Raw genomic sequence first — 19,411 nt, 5'->3', positions numbered from 1 at the left:
AGAAGAGAAAGAAAGTGCACAGAAAACATCTGATGCTGTCACAAAAGAAACCATCCTACAGTTACAAGAGTGCAAGCACAGTTCTAATCCCTCTCTGTGTATCCCGTACCTCAAGTATTGCTCTTTTCATGCTAGAAGCAACACCTTCCCCTTCTCTTCTAAGCAAACAACTGCAAACAGGCTTGAGAGATCCCTGAAGCAGAGCTGTTCCTTTTGATCTTTCTGAGGGCTTGCAAACTAAAATGCTTTCACCTACAGGAAAAGAAAAAAAAACAACCCACACAACAAACAAAACAAAACAATGACCGTAGTATTGCATCTTAGTGCTGTAATAGCTACATACAGTTCACCAAGGACATATTATTGAAATGGAAAACTGTACGCATTTTTTTAAAAAGCTGAATAAAAAAAAAGAAGAAAAACCTTTACAGCCTTGAACAGTGTATATCCCTTGCTATGTAAGAACTCCACAAATGCATAACACTTCAGACTTAAAAGCAGAGCAAATGTCAAAGTTACATTAAGGTGGTCAGAGTCTTGCTGAATCAGCTAAGGAGCTTCCATAGCCTCTCTATGCATCTGCTGTGCTGCTGAAACACTCTTGCTTCTTGTTCTGGAATTGACTGGAACTATAATACATAGTGGCATAAGTTTTTCTTCTGCACTACATTATTAAACTGAAAAGATTCTCAAAAGCAAGAAGAACACATAAAAGCTGCACAGCACTTTGACATTTTGTATTAAGTCAACCAGCTTCCACTCCCAAAATGAAATAACACAGATAGCAAACTAATTCAGAAATCCAAAGTTATTAATCTAAGTTACTATGCATTTATACACATACACATAAAAACTTAAGTATCCTGAATGGTTTCCACTGAAAGTACGTCTAAACATACCTTATCTTAAAATTCTCTATCAGACATTGTTAAATTCATCCCTCGCTACCAAAATCCTGTGGGAGGCAAAAAAGCTCCCAGAGCCATGAAACAAAAATAAAAATAATGGACCAATTCCTTTAACAAGATCACAGTACAGACTATTGGAAAATGCAGTGGTCACATAAAGGAGATTTTTTTCAACAAAGCCACTATAGAGAAACCAGGTGCCTGGGAGACCTAGATAGATAGAAGCTTTGCCAGCTGGCACAGTATAAATGAATTATGGGTAGGACAAGCTTGCCTTTGAATAAGAAGAGGGCATTAGATTTGGATTAGCTGTACAGTAAATACCATGATAGGTTTATAATAACTTGTTAAGATTTAAGTGCACATAGTCTGGAGACCAAGGTAATTTTGATAATAGGTATCTCAGTAACATCCTAGGGATGTTAAGTTATGATAAAAATGTAGCCATGGCAATGCTACGACAATTAGCAAATCCAGAGGTAAAGAAAATACACAGCATGTAAATTTAATGAACAGAATAAATAACACAAATTGCAGTGTGTGTGAGTAACCAAATACAGCTTAAATATGATTATATAAATGAGTTACAGCATGAACGACAGGTTCAGAGGATGTGTCTCTGTGATTTTGAAACTTTTGACATCTGTTGTTCATGCACTGTTGCCAGAGCTGAAAGTACAGAAGATAAACTGTCTGTAAGCATTGTTTTGTGAAAGCAAAGCTCATTTTGATTTCAGCAATGAAGAATGTTCACTCATTTTTATTTGGGTTATGACATGACCTACACTTCCCTCTGAAAATTTCAACTCTTCAGTGTGATAAATCTAACAAAAGATGGGTAATCACCTGGCTCTACATTACATAACAATCATTCAAGACCTGGGGAAACCCTTTCCCAAGATGCCACTCAGAACTTAAAGCCACTAATGGCAACCTAGTAAACTTGGGGGGGGGGGGGGGACACATGACACACAACATGACACAGACTGACACAACAAGGAACAGACAGACAGGGACATGGCTAAACTGTTCTGAGATCCCTTATGAACATTTCAGATGAGAGGAGAAGTCTAGGTTAGCATCAGACTAGACAAACACCAGAAGACTCTGGCTATCTAGGCATAAATCTCCATTAAAAGCAAAAAAGGCCCTATTATATTTCTAGGTTTTGTTCAGTGATATTGAACAGCTTTACCTATTTCATCTTGGGAATACAACAGTTCTGATGAATGCAAAAATAATCCCATTTCATTTTCTGAAATGAGGTTTTTAAATTTCCAACAAATCACACAAAAAAAAAAAAAATTAAAAATCAAAACCTGAGACAATGCAACACTACAATGATGGTAGGGGAGGAGGAAATCAACCTAACAGCATTTATCTTCTGTCTGTCAGCTGAATTTCCCATCTAGATAAGGTATTTTTTCCAGCTAAGAGTAGCAGCTGGTAATATAGCTTTATGTTCTCATCCAAAAAACTCTGCAGAGTGGAAAAAAAAGGCACATTCATGAAGCTCATCAGCATAAAATCAACTGCTTACTGTGCAAAACGCAGTCACATCAGAACCATCAAAAAAGGGTACTAATTATTGTAACTTGAAGGGGGGGGGGGGCGGGAAAAGAAACTTCAAGGAATAACTTAATTTTACACCTGCCAGCTACACTCAAATGACAAAGTCCGGAAAATTTCAAAATACAGCATGCAGCTGCCCTTTTCTTTAACACATAGGGATAGCTCACAGAGATATAGGTCGCAAAACATACTGTTGCTATGCTACTCTGGCAAAAATAGAAAGTTAAATGTAAGAACAGTCTGCTTACATAGGGTTCGTGCAAGCACCAATCAAACCATCAGTAGGGTAAATCCCACTTCCCACTTCTGCTGAACTTCTTATTTTCTACTGTGTTTATACTTGTACAATACAATATTTCCAAATACCATCCATGAAGATAAATTTCCATTGCAAGTTAAAGTAACAGGCAGGACTATTTTGTTGAACATCAATCAGTGCTGGTGTATGCAAGAAGACACCATATTATCTATGAACTACTGTTCATATTTCTCTGTCTCTCTGTCGCATCACTACTTTCAAGATCCATAAAAGTTATGGTTAAGTTTAGTGGAAGTTTAACAAATCCAAATCTGAACTTCAGACAAGAGATTTATCAAGTTATGGTTGTAGACTTTAAATACATTTCTTACATTTTAGGCCTGTCCAATGAGAGCTCACTGTAAATGCTTTAGTAAATTGACCATGGATCATAGAATTACGGCAAATTAACAACACAGCTTTAGAAGCTAACAAGAATTTGAAGGAGGAAATAGCCCGTTAGTTCCTAAAGTAACTGACATGTAAATACTAAAGTGAGTCTCATGCAATGAACTGAATCCCCTGGGAATTACAATTTTTACTCCATTAATACCAAACAAATTCATCTTGATTAACTTAATCATACGGAATACCAAAGGAATTCATCATGATTAGTCACTAATTGCAAAGCACTGCCCTGGATTTAATCAGGTTAACACCATTCTTACAGAATGTTAATAAAGCTTCTGCTTACCCTCTGTGTCTACTCCTTTCCTGCCAGCCCTTCCAGCCATCTGCTTGTAAGTAAGAATGTCCAGCAGTCTGCCACCAAACATGGGAGCTCGTATAATCACTCGGCGAGCAGGCAAATTCACGCCAGATGAGAGTGTGGAGGTTGCTGCTAGGACTCTGATCAAGCCCTGACGAAAGGCTCCCTCAATGATGTCCCGTTCATCAAAAGTAAGACCTGAGGAGAGACAACTTTTAGTGAACCTAGTAATGGTAAGACTGCATTTAAGAGCTAATAACATTACTGTCAAGCAAGGGGAAGAACAAATTTAATGAACATTACGCCATTCAGTGTTAGGAACTAGACTCACAACAATAAATGAGTTAATTTCTTCTGAACTATAAGTGAAGCAGAATTTTACCATTAAGTTTTCATTATCCAACTGACAGTAATAGTTATAAACTAACTTTTCTAAGGTGCTTGTACACATTGTAGCAAGATGAACAACTATTTACTACACATCTACAAGCACTGCAAGTAAATAAAAAAATAAAATAAAAAGAAGAAAACTGGATGCAACAAACACTGCAGAGAACTAGGATTTAGTCTTTGCCATCCTGACCCTGGAATCCTCCCTCATTATTTCCATTCCAAGTTATAGGTCTAATATATATCTTTCTACATTTCCTTGAGGGCTTCAGGGCAATTTTATTCCTGAGAAAGAAACCCACACTCTATAAGTATTTGGAATTATTCCCCCTACATATCCAATGCTATAGCTACTGTTCGCTCTTCTGGAGTCAGTCCTTTCTCTCAGCGGACCTAGAGCTGACATACACTATTACCTACTTAACTAAGAACTAAAATATCTAACAAGACACATTTGCAGCTCATTCTCCTTTTATTTTTTCTTCAGTGTTATACCACTTCTATTAACTCATCTATTTCAGTATTAAGTTTAGCAAAATTGCTCTGAAATACTCTGGCAGCTTTGAAAATGCTTGAGCTGCAAATCAGCTAATTTTTCAGGCATTTCACCAAAAAAAATTAAGTTGTGTTTAAAAAGTTGCTGTTATCCAACACAACAGAAAGATTTATCGTAACTATTAGTGAATTAAAGCCTTTGGCCACAATAGAAGAATTTTGAGTTTACTTTTAACTGTGAGATTCTCAAAGCACTTTAATTCAGTCATAAGCTATGGAAGGCTTACAAAAGCAACTGGTAAATTACTGGTAACCACAGCAAAAAGAACCCATATGACTTGATCATTACGGAATTCAAGACCAAGATATTCAGGAATACCTGCATGATGAAATGCCACTCCCCATGGCAAAGTACGTTGGAGCACAGAGTCCAGGCCCGAGATAGAACGCTTTAGCTGATCCAGAACCTCATCAATCCCTTTTCTGTCCACAGCAACTGGGGCAAGGGCTGAGTTTTTTGCAGAACCTTGGGAGAAAAAGTATTTTCATAGTTTCTACTAAAATTATTTTTCATTAAAGGCACTATGCATACTACAGTCTTCTATTAACTACTTTTCTCTTACTCTCAGCCTGTTGCAAACTGTAGAATTCCCTGGCAATGATGTCTGCCAGCTTCTCACACCAGTTCTTGGATGGACAGAAAAGCAGGACTGAATGGCCATCACAAACAGTCTCATAACACAGGCTCACAACATGGTCTTCATCTCCCTGAATTGAGACAAAATATTTTCAATGCACTCTCACACTGAATGGGGTTTGTAAATGCTGTCCATTCTTCTGTGTCACAGTGGGAATCTTCTACTTCAGATCAGAAAGAGGAGCAACCAAAGCAGATGGAGCACTGTTATCTCAGTTTCTGTCTTGCTTTAGAAACTCCAAGCACTATACGACCACATTGTTGAGGACAGCCCTAAACCTACCCATGAATAAATCTAAGGTTTTACATCTTGCTTTCATAAATCCATTTCTGAATGAAGGCCATACAATGCAACAAAAAGTCATTCCAACCTCCATGTCATGGCTAACAGCAGTGGGGAAGAACTAAGAAGAGCCCCAAGGGAAAACATCCCTCTACAGTAACTAACAATGTCTGAACTAAAAGCATGAGATGTAGTCATCTAAGCATCCCCAATAAGATGCACCCAGCAAGCACTGCTGACCAAAGACTGCAATATTCAGGATACAGCGGCAGGCTTTTATGGATACGTATACAGATGTGCATGCAAAACCCTACTGTTTACAGCTTGCCTTTTTGGCTTTAACATCCTCAGAGAGTTCCTGCGACTGATCTGTTTTGCTTGGCTAAGCCAGATTCTCTTTCAGCAAGCAGGCCAAAGGAGGAAGAGAAAATGTAGGCGTACAGTAAGAAATAAAAAGCACTAAAATGCAAATGCAAACAAGGGAGCAATGGCAGGAACTGCATATACACAGCAAAAGCTCAGTAAGGACTCAGCCAAATTCATCAGAAGTGGTAAGGTCAAGTCCCCTTTCCTGGTCCAGTCCGAGGCACACAACAGAAATCTGAAGGTCCAGTGATAGATTTCAAGCCCAAGAGGATCATCCGGTCTTAGAAAATAAGCCAGTTCCCTTAAACTGTTGAGTCACAAACCTAGTTCAGTTCTTCCTCTCACTTAATTTAGGACCTATCCAAAGCAACCACCAAAAAATATCCAGAAAAGGAGATGTAACATCACCTTCTCAATATGACCATATGAAAGCAAGCTTCCAGATATTCTTGTCATGTACATTCCCTTTTGTTTTATGATCCTTTTTCCTTGCTGTGCCACCATGCTACTGAAAACAGAATGTTTGTGCAGCAGGAGAACTGGGTACAAAACACTCCAAAACCCTGCTGGCATTCAGCACATATTGTCCAACTAATGCACTAGTATTACAGACAGCCGTTGAAAGGACTGGGGAGAGAGCTCACCCTTCAAAAACTGCACAGAAAAGGAACCTTCAAGTAGAAAGTCCAAATTTCCCACTTCTACGCATTTGGTTCTTCCAAATCATTATAGTAGGTTACCTTTAACTTTTCATATCCTTTTCAAGTGTGCAAAAGGACAAAATATTGAAAAGAGATTCAGAAGAATCAGGATGGACATCTGCCTTCTAATCACTGAAAAAATTAGATCATTCAGTAGTTTAACAAAAGTAGGTTCAACACCAGATTTTAATGCAAAAATATTCTCCCATCAATTAATGCAAATTTATTGACCTAACCAGGAAATACTTACCTTCATTTATGAAAGTGAAGTGGATTCCAGGACACAAGATAGGGTGGTGGGTAAGGGAAGAATCAAACTCTTTATACCTGTCACGTGCTCAGAAACAAGGTAACTGCAAAGTCAACTTTATCTTCAAGTCAGATTCAAGAAACTTCCGAGAATTTCATGAGTGTGAGTATGTTTGTTCTGGTTTTTGTTTAAATCATTAGAAGACAAAAAAAAAAATTTGTTTTCAGTTTGAGCATACCATCTATGAAGTAAACAATGAAGTCAGGAATGTCATCTAATTTAAAAAAAAAAAACTAAAACATACCCGTAGCTGCCTTTTTAACTTTAGCTCTGCAAAAGATGTTATCCCAAAGACAGTGCTCAGAGTTTTGTTACCTTCAGCTGAAGCTTGGGCTGGAATTCTCGCACTAAATTCATGGAGGAGTCATAAATGTTGCTGCCAATTTTCACCCACTCCTTGAGGGGCACAGGGCGAAAATCCGTGCAGTATAGCTCTGCATCTAACCATGAGGCTAGGAGTCCCAAGTTAGGGAGGGTAGCACTCATGCCTACTATCTGTATCCCACCAAAACTGTGACTGGCCATCTTCACCTGCCTGGAAGCGGTTAAAAGAAAATGAAAGTTAATGGCAACACAGGCTACTGTTCTGGAAAAGTGTTCAGAACAACTAAGTCTACTTCCTTCCAGCATCTAAAGTGCAAAGCTATGTTTTTTCAATTTCTTAACAAAGAAACAAGCCATGCTCCACACTTGGCAAACACAATGTCAAATTATGCATTGATAACAAGACAATTCAACTTTTTATCATTTTGAACCTAAACCTTAATCTCCTTTAGGTAACGGCAGCCATAAACTGACTGCATATTTGGAGAAACTGAAATAAATAAATCAACTATTTCCTTGCCATTAACAAAAACATGGGAATAAAGAAATGGTTCAATCTCTACTGCAGTCTTTCTAAGCTTAAATGCCTTAATTAAAACACTCCCATTTGTTTCAATTTCAGGACAAATTATACTAGAGTAAGGTCTTCCTAGAGTTGGAAACCAAAGCCCTTAGTTCAGCAAAGAAGCAAGCAGCTTCAGCTCTCAAAGTGCTGAACAGCAGCTTCCACTAAAGGCAGTGAGAAGTAATGGCCTCTTAACATTCATTGGCCTGAAAACACAAACCGTTAATTTAGATACCCAAATGTATATTTTTATTCAAGCTTTTACATCCACACAACTGGGGGGAGTTTATGCTCCTAAGCCTACATTGAAAACTACTCATTTGCATTGCACTGAGCCACAAATTGAGACTTTAAAAAATGAAAAGGTCTGACAAATCAGTATGAGCTCAGAAGCAGCCTGAACCTTCTTAGAAGATCCTGGTAGTCCTGGCAAAGACAAGACAGAGGAAATAAGACTACCCAGAAGCTAGAGTAAAAAAGGCCAGTCACTGGTGAGACAGAAATAAGGAAAATGTGGAAAGGCAGGCTCTCTCTTATCCAAGTTCTTCAAGTATTTGCTAGTACAGCTCCACTATCTAGGTTGCAGATTTTTTCCCCCTACAGCAACTGTTGACCTCAAACAATGAAAAACGTTCCAGCTCCACAACACACTCGTTGACTGGGGAGAAGAAAAATCTGCTGCAGAATTTTGGCTGCATCTTCAAAAGCCTCACAGATTAGCAAGGGTACCCATGTTTGCAGTGGCCACCACAGAACATTCTCTTGATGCAAAGACAGTCTTATACTTCAGTGGGATGTCCCACCAACCACTTCAAAAGCTCTTAAAAGCACTGGTAATTGGTCAGTGTTTAAAGAATTTTGATAAAGGGACTCCCATGAAATAACAGGGAAGAAAGCACCACAAAAGTGGTCCAGAAGTGTCCACCAAAGAAAAGGTGGTCTTCAACTCCAGGAATCTCAAGTGGATTCCAAAACAAAAATAGCAGTCACCTCCTTCATGTCAGTAAGTGGTATGGGGAACCAATGTCAACTCCACCATGATGGAGAGATGGAGAATATGGGCCCTAGTGCCTATATGGTGAAGGCTGAAGTATTGTGTCTTCCCAGGAACATCCCTTGATGCATCTGTCCCTTTTTCCCTGACAAATGTTTTCTCCTTCCTGCTTCTTGAATGCAAGGGAGGGAAGCAGAGAGTGGACCTGCATCTCTACTGCAGCTACATGATAAGCCAAGGTAAAAGGAGTGGCAAAACCACGCACATTGCTCTGAAGTGTATTGGCTTCCAGGACTTACAGGGAGAATATCAGAAAAAGACAGATGTGATTAGACCCAGAACACTGCTGGATCCTGGAAATCAGGATGGGAAATACTGGCTAAAATGTCCGTTTGAGACCCAATGTAGAAATGGCAGTTCCCCCAGAACTAAACAGGTAGTCTGTGCTTAGCCCAGCACTGGTACAACTCACAAGACAGGAAGCAGCAGAGAAAACACAAAATCTAGCTTTTGGTGCTAAAGGAACAGTTGATTTTGAGTCTTCTTTCAGCACCACCAATAAAGATTAAGATCCATACACCATCTCCTCCATTTGCCTTTGTCTGTGTTAGGGCACTATGGAGCCACTGGACAGTTTGGTGCTGGGAATCTAGATACTGAATTCTTAAAAGCCTCTAAAGCCCTTAGGAAACATCTCGACAATCAGTTGTGCTAAAGGCAAGAAACTATGCAACAACTAGGCTATCACATGTTATAAGCAAAACCACACATCACCCTGAGCAGTGCTAACTCAGAAAACTACTGGCACATCCTCTTCAGTCTTCTGATCAATTCACCACTGACAAGTTAGCAGCATACCCACTCTTCCACAACACCTGAACACTTCAGTAGGCTAAATACCTCGTTCCATGAAACAATGGAAAATTAAGCAGAGCAAATCTACTAGCAAAAAACATTAACAGAAATAATAGAAAGTTTTAAAAAAAATTAAATAGGCTAAAAAAGTAAATGAAAGCTGCAGCCTTATTTCTTTTCCTGAGAGAACAAATCCCATGGTAGCACAGAAATTGAAAACCACGAGGAAAAGAGGTTTTGACTACACTGGCAGGCCCCTGAGAGGTGGTATGATGAGACCTTAATAACCAAAATAGTCCAGGTCATCACTCCAATAAAAACCTTGAAGCTAACCCAAATTTCCAATTATCCAGAGAACAAAATATTTAGAGTCATCCATAATTTAGCATTAAAAGACAAACATCCTGGTCTACCCACCGTTTTGCAACCTTCTCTGTAACATATCTAACTTTGGTCAGGAGGAGTTCCAGCAGATATCCTCGATGAGAGTCTCCCAGCATGTGCAACTCATCCACAACCACCACTCCTGATAAAGAGAAGCATTCAGGTTACATTTGGCAAAACTCCAAACTAAGAACAGATAGCCTTGATCTTTTCATATTCCACATGATGAACTGAAATTTACATTCATAAATCCAGCTGTGCTTACCAACACCACTATGGCTTCCTTCTGTCACTGATTCTTCTGAGACAGATAAATCATGACCAATGTCATGACATTTCACACCCCCCACAACATCACACACATAAAAAATCAGCTTTTAAAAAAATAAAAATAAATAGGTTGAGTTGTTAGTCCAGCCACTACACAAAATGGTATTGCAGGATCTATAATGTAATATATTACTACTTTTTTTTAAAAAAAAACAAAAAACAAAAAATTACCTCTTTGCAAGTAAAACTCAGGCTTCAGAGTGTCTAGAAAAGAACATCCCAGCACCCAAATGAGCTAGCCAAAAGCTTTGTTGACATCACTATCTTAGTTTTATAAACATCACTCCTTATTAACGCAGTAATGTGAGAAAAAAAACCTAGAGCAGATGTAATTACACTGGCATAGCCTGCTTCCTATTATATCTTTTTTCACTAACCAAACCTGAATGAGCTCCACTATTTAGCTTTAGCTTTCTAGTGAAAAGGAATCCTTACACGACTGCTCTGTTGTCATCCTACTTCCTGTAAAGGACTTTTTAATCTATTAGCTGCCTCCATCAAATTTGTAAGGTGTAGAAATATTGAAAAGAATGTCTAAGAAGCATTCTGAATACCAGCAGCTGGAGACAACAGACCAGACTAGGGTCTCCCCTGAGGAGAAAACATAGAGCCACTGCAACTCAGCCACCCAGCACACCTCCTGCACACATCCCAGCTAGCAGCAGTATGAACCCTTTCTGGCCAGTTGACAGGGTCACAGGGACATGGAAGAGGATGAAAGAGGATGAAAGAAGGTAAAAAAAAAAAAAAAAAAGCAGGGCACAGAGGACGTGAGGCTTCATTAGTTCTGCTGCTGTGGAGTTTTGTTTTCTCTTTCATGAAGCTATGTAATATCTTCCCAGTACAGCTAAAATAGCAGTAGCTTAAGGGCAAATGTGACCTTATATTATCTGTTTCAATGCTATTTTTCCTTCCCATTTTTTTCCTCTCCTTCCTACATATGTTCCTTCTCTCTCCGTCTGTTTTCTCCCCCTTTCTCTTTTAAGCCACTTAAGTTAGAAAAGAGTGCTGCACTGCTTCATCAGCCTCTTTTACAAACTCCCACCCATCCAGCTCCTCTGTCTTCCTGTACTTCCTCCATTCCATGCTTGCCTGTAAAAAATGGTAATTCATTGGTCACCAAATACATATTTATTCAGCTACCAGAAAAAGCTTCATCCTGCTTCCCCATACAACAGTCTGTCTGAATTCTTCCAGCAGCTGAAACAGGACAGTGTAATCAGATATCTACCAAAGTAAAATTCATACAAGTTACCTTTCCAGTCTTTGTGCCAAGCAGCAGCACATTTTGCTTCCTGAAATGAAGCCTAATGATACCCACAGGCCAAAGCACAGGCAACGCCACTGTTTGTTGTACAGGACACACGTTCTATACCTCCTGCTGCTACTTAGCTGTAATACATATTTCAAACCCACAGTAAAGCTGTGTATCGTGTTGCCCTGGCAGTGTGCAAGCTGGTGGGACCTTACTGTCACACATGCAAGTGCTCTCATCTATTCAGGCAACATTCAGAACACACCCACTGGGATAACACGGCAGGAGCAATCAGGCAACCAGTATTTTTCACAAAGCTATCCTGATCTTAAGCAGAATTGAAGCCAAGGAGGACTTCATGTCCCAGCATGCAATGGTATTTTCTGCTCAACAAAAAGCTCAGGAGTACAAGTGGGGCCAGAATTTTGTCATATTGCATTGCTACTGAAAATCAGGCTAGCCTCAGACTCCTATTTCTGTCAGCAAATTAGGTGTGTCCCTAGAAGACTGCTGAAAAAAACCTACTAAAAAGTACCTGAGAGCTATTGCAGACATTTACTGTAAAATAACTAGGCTGCTTTAAGTCTATATCCTGTTTAAAACTAAAAAGTTCTGAATAACAGGCAGCAAGGATTTGATATTTTTTAAAATTTAATTCAACTAGTAATTTTTTAATTTTGTTTCAATTAAGAAAAGAAACAAGTATCACAACAGCACATTACAAATCCATTCCCAGCTGACACGTTGAGAAGGCTGCAGATTCTTCTCTAATCCACTTTCCTAAAAACTTCTTTAGCATCAGTGTCAAGAGGCTGAATAACATGAGGAATATCATCTCCTGTGTACCTGGATGTTCAAAACTGACACACGTTATATGCTAATTAGCAACACAAAATTGCTTTTAACTGAAAGAGAGCTCTGCCAGGCAGAGAATTTGAGTTTCACTCAACAATTTCCAAAGGCAACATGAGCTATCAGCAGGGGATTGACACCAACAAAAGGAACAATCCAAGCTTGAGATGGAATCCAGCCAGAACTGCAGTCATCTCCCAATAATTCATCTCAAAAGATAGAACACCCTGGTTATGAACTGGTCTAAATTTAGAATTAATTACAAGACAAGGGACAATCTTGCAGTCTCAGACAAGCTTGCTTTAGGTGACAAACTGGCATTTTCAGCTCATGCCCGTCTTTTGCAGCTTTTACAAAAATTTATCTCCAAATAGATGATTTGTCAATTTCTAACAGATTATTTTTAAACTCAAATTTAATTTAAAAATTAATTTCAAATAAGCATATAAAGAAAAAACCCCACACATTTTTACCCTAATTTCAGTTATGCTGTCATATTGGGGCACAAGGGAAACTGAGGGTTGCAGCAAATGCATTTTCAAATGGTGAAAGAAAAATGTCACACTTTGAGGTATCGGTGTTAAGGACACATGTTCAAATTAAAATCTTGTAATCACTTGGCTGATTATACTTGTATGACTCTTCTCAGGTACATTCATCTTAGAGAGCACAACAAAATGAGGGATAAAATGGAGGTACCAACCAAAGGGGTTTGGCGTATCTCTAACTTCTGAGAGATTATATCATTAAACAATACTTTTCAGTATACTGAATATGCTTCCATGGCACCTAGGCCAACATAAATATGGACACCGTGACCACACTCTCTGCCTTATGGCATACAGCTTGTATGGAGTGGTGACCTAGGATCAAACTAGCCCTATTTTAAAACAAAAAAATCCTAAACTAAGTAGCCATATATTGAAATAACTAACTGCATGATCACCAGTTCTCCTGCAAGGGAAGGGATGAAGATATACATTCAAGAATCAGGCTGGACTGTAGGATCCTCAATTCAAATCAACTTAAAACGCTGCACAACCATGGTCATCCACTCATCTTCCAGCCCACCAGCAGTCTAAAGCTTTCATGGTGATGCAGCCCCTACAGATCCAGGTGCAAATTTCTTATCCCATGATCTCCCACTGAAAAAAACTGCCAGACTTTATTCCCCTTATTCTCTCTTGTGTTTACTCTCCTGGTACACAATGCTGAAGAAAATTGACAGCAAATGCATATGGAACAGCAGTTTCATAGGTGGAGGTCTCAGAGCAGTTTGATACTCATCTAGTTTTCCAATTTTTATATTCTTAAAATAGTAACCAACCAGCTAGGTTACAGGCTAGAGCGAAGATGGGAGGAATTACTGTACAAAAGATAACCGGGTATGGCTTTATTGACTAGGGAAACAAAGTCAAGAACAAACTTCTGATTGGACTAGGAAAACAACGTCTCTCTTCAAGTACACACTGGAAACATAAGGCTTCTTCAGGCTTTGTATCTCCTCCCAAATACTAAATGAATACTACCATTATCTAGTGGCCATCAGGGCCACAGTGACCCAGAAGCCTACGTTAAAAGGACAGAAGTCTTTTGAGCAAACTACAAGAGAGAAATGAATGTCACAGCCCTCCTAGTCACCCTGACTACCCAGAGGAGCTGTATGTATTCCTTCCTCTTATCTGGACCCAGATGAGTACTAAACACAATTCCTCCTCCTCCTCCTTGAGCCAAATGAAGATAAACCATGGATGCCACAGTCCCTGTTCAAAACATAAATATACATACATTCATTCTTGAACTCAAACATATCCCAGACCTTTAATTCAATTTCATTAATTAGAAGACATTTTCTAGCTATAGGAATCACTGCTTATTGCAGCTAATCACTGTCTGTGGATTGTCATCCACATCAGACAAACTAAAACCTGCAGCTTCTACCTACTCACCCCAGCCACTGAGCTACATAGAATAGTCCTGCCTGCCTTCCTAAATTCAAATCAGAGGTGCTCTGCAAGAAGAAAAATTGCTCAGTGTTCCTATATGGCATGTCTGTCACATACAGAACTGAGCAAAAAATAACAGTGTCCCATAATTTCACATGTACTCAGAGTATATGATATACCTCATCCCCATAACAGTCAACACAAGTAGTATTTTACCCAGTGAGTCCATTTTGTTTTCTTCTATGAGTCTATTGATTAGACCATTGGCTTTCTCAATGGTGCAGACAGCCACATCCAGGGCAGAGAAACGTCCAGCAGGAGACATGCTTCCCATATAGCCTTCAACTCTTACATCCACCTCCTGAAACAGGGCCTGTTTTCAAAAATACAGAATGTCATGCCAAGGTTACAGCTCTGAATTTTGACCAATGCCTGCTGGAATCACATAAAAACCTGCATCCTTAATGACAATTTCTAATACTTATAATGCCAACTAATCAGATTAAAGCCATAGCTCAGCCAGTTATTGCTACTTTTTTTTCCCCGCTGTCATTTTTTATTTCCAAAGCAGAGGCCACACAGTATACATTGCAGGACAAAGTGTACAGAACTAAGAGATGGAGACCTCGGTTTTGCATTAAAAAATTTACCATTAAAAAGGTTAGAGAACACACAGTGCAACAGTTTATAACACCAGTGGGTTATGTACAAAGAAGCCTTGCTCCTGAGAAATCCTGGGCAAAAGCCAAATTGTGAGACCCCAAACACAAAGATGTCACATCTCCCACTGAAATTCAAGAAATGACGACTTCTTTTCTTCCATGGCTTATTGCTGCAGTGCCAAAGCTTAGGCACATTACTCACTGCATTAACAAAAGGTACGAATGTTTGAACCAGGTGCACAGGATACCGTACGTCTTCAAGTGCAGCTACAGCCAAACCTTAGGCCAGGAGTAGTACAACACAGCATCGATGATCCTCCAGCATTGTAAGACTAAAGCAAAAGCATCTTCAATCACTGCAAAGTAGCTTCTGCACTCAGTTTACATCATTTCCTAGCAATGTGCAAGGTTAAGATACCATTTCAGTTTATTAACACCCAAAACATCTTAAAGGTCAGAAACTGTAACAAAAATGCCTGCTGGTTTTGTATTTGGTTTTAGTAACCGTTGTTTCTTCAACATATTAACTAACGGAAACGTTTGATATGAAAGTCTTTCAAGAAAAATATATTTTTATTTAAAAAGACTGTTCCCACAGTAATTTTGTTTTTAAATAGCTGGGGTGAGGAAGCCAAGACATAACAACATTCTGTCAGAACAAATTTTTAGCAAAGTCAAACTGAAATCAAAGTCACGAAATTCTGGTAGAACACCCAAAGGAAAGCTGAAACATCATTCTATCCTTTCATATAATGTTGATACCTTCCATTTGTATTTTTTCAGACACAATCTCTAACTGGAAAATTGTTTTAAAGTTTGTGGATTAGAAAATCTGTGAAGAAATGCAAGTAACAATGCTGTAAAAGTCAAAGCTGAAATAAAATATTTTAATGAACTCCTTAAATTTTTTCCAAGTTTCCCTTTTTGGCTAAAACTTTCATTTTTTTTTATCTCCAACTTAGATTGAGAGCAAATTTTAAACTATGTACAAATTCTTTCTGAAACAACTCTGCAAAATTTCTTTTCTAAAATCCATACAAAAACTTCTAACTGTTTAAAAAATGTGACCCAACAATTACAACTCATAAATTTACCCTCCTTGAATGTTACTTACCTGCAGATAACATTTTTTCTCCTTGGCGACAGAGACAAAGGGAAGGATGAGAAGAGCTTTCTTACGAGTCTCCAGGACTCGCTTTAAAATCAGCAGTTCTGCAACAAGAGTCTTTCCAGCACTGGTAGGAGCTGGCGGGGGGGGGAAAAGCTCTTTGTTTTAAATTAATTTCTAAAGGTATAAAAAAAAAATATCAAGGAACAAGCATCATAAAGTTAGCATAGAAAGCAGTTACTGGAGAAATTGGGGCAGGACTCTTCAACAAATGCCCCTCTCCCACTGCCACAACCACATCTGCAGTTAACCCAATAAAGTGTCAAGAAGATGGCAAAGTATTTCTCTTCTAGCCTCTTTCATCACACTACCAAGGCATATTGCTCCAGAAGCAACAGCAGCTCAGAGATAAGCAAAGAGAAAAAAAAACCCAACCAAACAAAAAAATCCCACTAAAGTTTCTTGGTTGGACAGGAGAGCTCAGCCACTACCTTATTGACCTAACCCATAAATATATTAAACCCTCTGCTTGGTGAGCATTGCTGTTTGCCATCCATCATCCACAGAAAACTGTGGAGGAGATGCCACATACCAGGGAACAGCCATTACCTGGAAATCAGGCCCAAAGTCTCCTTGAACCAAGGAAATAAAGCTCAAATCCAAGCCTAAGAAAATCACCTGCCCCTCTTCTAAATTCTTCATCTGCCCAGTGCTGCTCTGGGACCTTCTTCCCATGGGGAGTAGACACTCAAGTTGTAATTTCCCACAGATTTCTAGTCCACCAGTCCTACTTTCCCTTCTGCGCTGCTCCCCCATGCCCCCTTCCCCAGGTGAAGAAAAAGAATAAAGAGACTGAAAAAATTAGATAATAAATAACATTTTCAAAAGTATTTGTATCTAACGCTGCTGTTATCATTCAGTTCCTGGTTCACACAGTCTGTAATAAAAAGAGTGAGTTATCACTGATCAACTCCTAATGTTCCAAAGGAACATTAACAGAGAAAACAGGGAAAAGTCTCTCCTCACACCTTGAATGGAGTCCATTCAAGCCAGGACTGAGGTACAGCAGAGGGACAGATCTTAATAGTGTCTCTCCAGAAAAAAAAGAGAATCTTGACCTTTTTATCCACCAGATCAGAATCCTTCAGCACCAATACGTTCTTGTAAATGGTACTGGGAAAGTTAGGGAGGACTGGTTTTGTCAGACGTTTGCATACCTGAGTAAACTAGGTTCTTCCCTTCCAGAACTTGTCCGAGCATTAAGCATTCTGCTTGCCATTCAAACATCTTCACTACTCCCAGACTGTGGTATTTCTCTAGAACTGCTTTGGGAAGACCCCAGCTTGCAAGGAGCAACTTGTCTGCTTGTTCTTCAGGAACATTTACCTGCTGATATTGCCCTTTGGGATGAGAAAATAAAAAAATAAAGAGATCACCTAAAGGTCAAACTTTTCTACAAGCTCCTGTATTATGAGAAAAGATAACAAGAAACTATCATCCCTATATTTTTCAATATCTCTTGTGTATGTTCCACCACTCTCCTTATCTCCTGACAGTTTTTGCAATTTTTTTCTCCTGTAAGATTTTCCACATTCAAATCATTTATTCACCAAAGTCTTGCTCTGATATTTGCTTTTGAGACAAAGCAGCTATTACTAAATACATACTCAAACAGAGAGTTTCAGCACTGATTAATATAACAGCATTACAATGTATTTGCCATCTCATCCTTACCCATACAGCTTCCTTTTTAAATTACTGCTACAGAGACTTCAGTACTCCTCACAGATTATGGAACTATCCAGTCTTTTTTTCTTGCTTTATAGACGAATTTAAAAAACAACATAAATGAAACAAGCAGCTCAAGCTACTCCGTACAATGCATGTTACTTGAGTTTATCAATACTGATTAATATCTTCACCACACTGACAGCTCCTCTAGCTTAATTAAGTTCCTTGATGCTTTTTTCTTGTCTTTACAACCCTAAATAATTTTTTGCTGGCTACAGATATTGCCTCTCTTTTGTTCAAATCATTAAGAAAATTCAAATTTTTTGTCCGTTTCTTTGTCTGGGATGGAAAATAGGGGAGGCATTACTGTGGACCAGAAACCTACCACCCATGACTATACAGTTCCTGTAACAGCATTTTGTGAAACACTTTGCCAAACCAAGATGAAAAACAAGTAATTGTGTGTACTGACTCTACTCTACCCATTCTACTGGCACATTCAAAAAAACTCTAAAACAAATTTCCCTCCATTGTTTACAGCATAAGGGCAGGCTAGATCAGAAACACTAGCCTGCATAAGTAGCCAGTATTTTTATTCTCAACACACTAAAAATCTCAACTGTTTCCTGAGGTTAACCCCAACCTAGTTGTCACTAGTGCCTGATCGTTCTCCCACACACAAATATATAAAAAAAGCTGATAATAGCTTAGCTCTGAAAGCTTTTTTTTGCTTTGTATAACCAAAATAGAGTACAAATACTAAAGTCGTTGAGCACCATCAGGAGAGAACAGCAGTATGCCACAAAGCAGAACAGGCTTTCCAAGGGGAATTTAAAGGAGACCAGATTTGTCAAGCCTAAAATGTGACTGTGGAGGGCAGACCCTGGGGCTGGGTGCCAGGTGCCCACCCAAGCCCCTCCATCACTCCCCTCCTCAGCTGGGCAGGGGAGAGAAAATATAACAAAAGGCTCATGGGTCAAGATAAGGACAGGGAGAGATCACTCACAAATTACTGCCACGGGCAAAACAGACTCTACTTGGGGACATTAATTTATTACCAATCAAATCAGAGGAGGATAATGAGAAAATAAACCCAAAACTAAAAAGACCTTCCCCCCACCCCTCCCTTCTTTCTGGACTTAAATTTACTCCCCATATCTACCGCCTCTCCTCCCGCAGCACAGGGGGATGGGGAATGAGGGCTGTGGTCAGTTCATCACACATTGTTTCTGCCACTCGTTCCTCCTCAGCAGGAGGACTCCCCACATCCTCACACTCCTCCCCTGCTCCAGTGTGGGGTCTCTCCCATGGGAGACAATCCTCCATTGATTGCTCCAATGTGAGTCCTTCCCATGGGCTGCAGTTTGTCAGAAACTGCTCCAGTGTGGGTCCCTCCCATGCGGTACAGTCCTTCAGGCACAAACTGCTCCAGCATGGGTCCCCATGGGGTCACAAGCCCTGCCAGCAGCCTGGCTCCAGCCTGGGCTCCACTCCCCATGGGGCCACAGGTCCTGCCAGGAGCCTGCTCCAGCATGGGCTTCCCACAGGCTCACAGCCTCCTTCAGGCATCCCCCTGCTCTGGCGTGGGGTCCTCCACAGGCTGCAGGTGGGGATCTGCTCCACCATTAACCTCCACAGGCTGAGAGGGACAGCCTGCCTCACCGTGGTCTTCACCA

At 39.6% G+C, this 19,411-nt stretch overlaps 1 protein-coding gene across 6 annotated transcripts in view; it reads right to left on the bottom strand.

The window, feature by feature from the left end:
* The window catches only part of POLQ (DNA polymerase theta), a 57,920-nt gene that overhangs the window by 36,403 nt on the left and 2,106 nt on the right, over positions 1–19,411 (bottom strand). For 3 of the 6 annotated variants that reach the window (XM_055710990.1, XM_055710993.1, XM_055710991.1), the window contains 9 exons: positions 17,222–17,404; positions 16,011–16,141; positions 14,451–14,607; positions 9,885–9,993; positions 7,045–7,264; positions 4,996–5,140; positions 4,752–4,898; positions 3,473–3,685; positions 110–252 (listed from right to left, as the gene is read on the bottom strand). In XM_055710990.1, coding sequence (XP_055566965.1) covers positions 110–252; positions 3,473–3,685; positions 4,752–4,898; positions 4,996–5,140; positions 7,045–7,264; positions 9,885–9,993; positions 14,451–14,607; positions 16,011–16,141; positions 17,222–17,404 — 1,448 coding nt within the window. The other 3 variants (XM_027816927.2, XM_027816928.2, XM_027816929.2) reach the window with 3 other exon arrangements.

The sequence above is a fragment of the Falco cherrug genome, chromosome 5, assembly GCF_023634085.1.
Source record: "Falco cherrug isolate bFalChe1 chromosome 5, bFalChe1.pri, whole genome shotgun sequence".
Classification (NCBI taxonomy): Eukaryota; Metazoa; Chordata; class Aves; order Falconiformes; family Falconidae; genus Falco; species Falco cherrug.
This window is presented reverse-complemented; position numbering and strand designations above follow the sequence as displayed.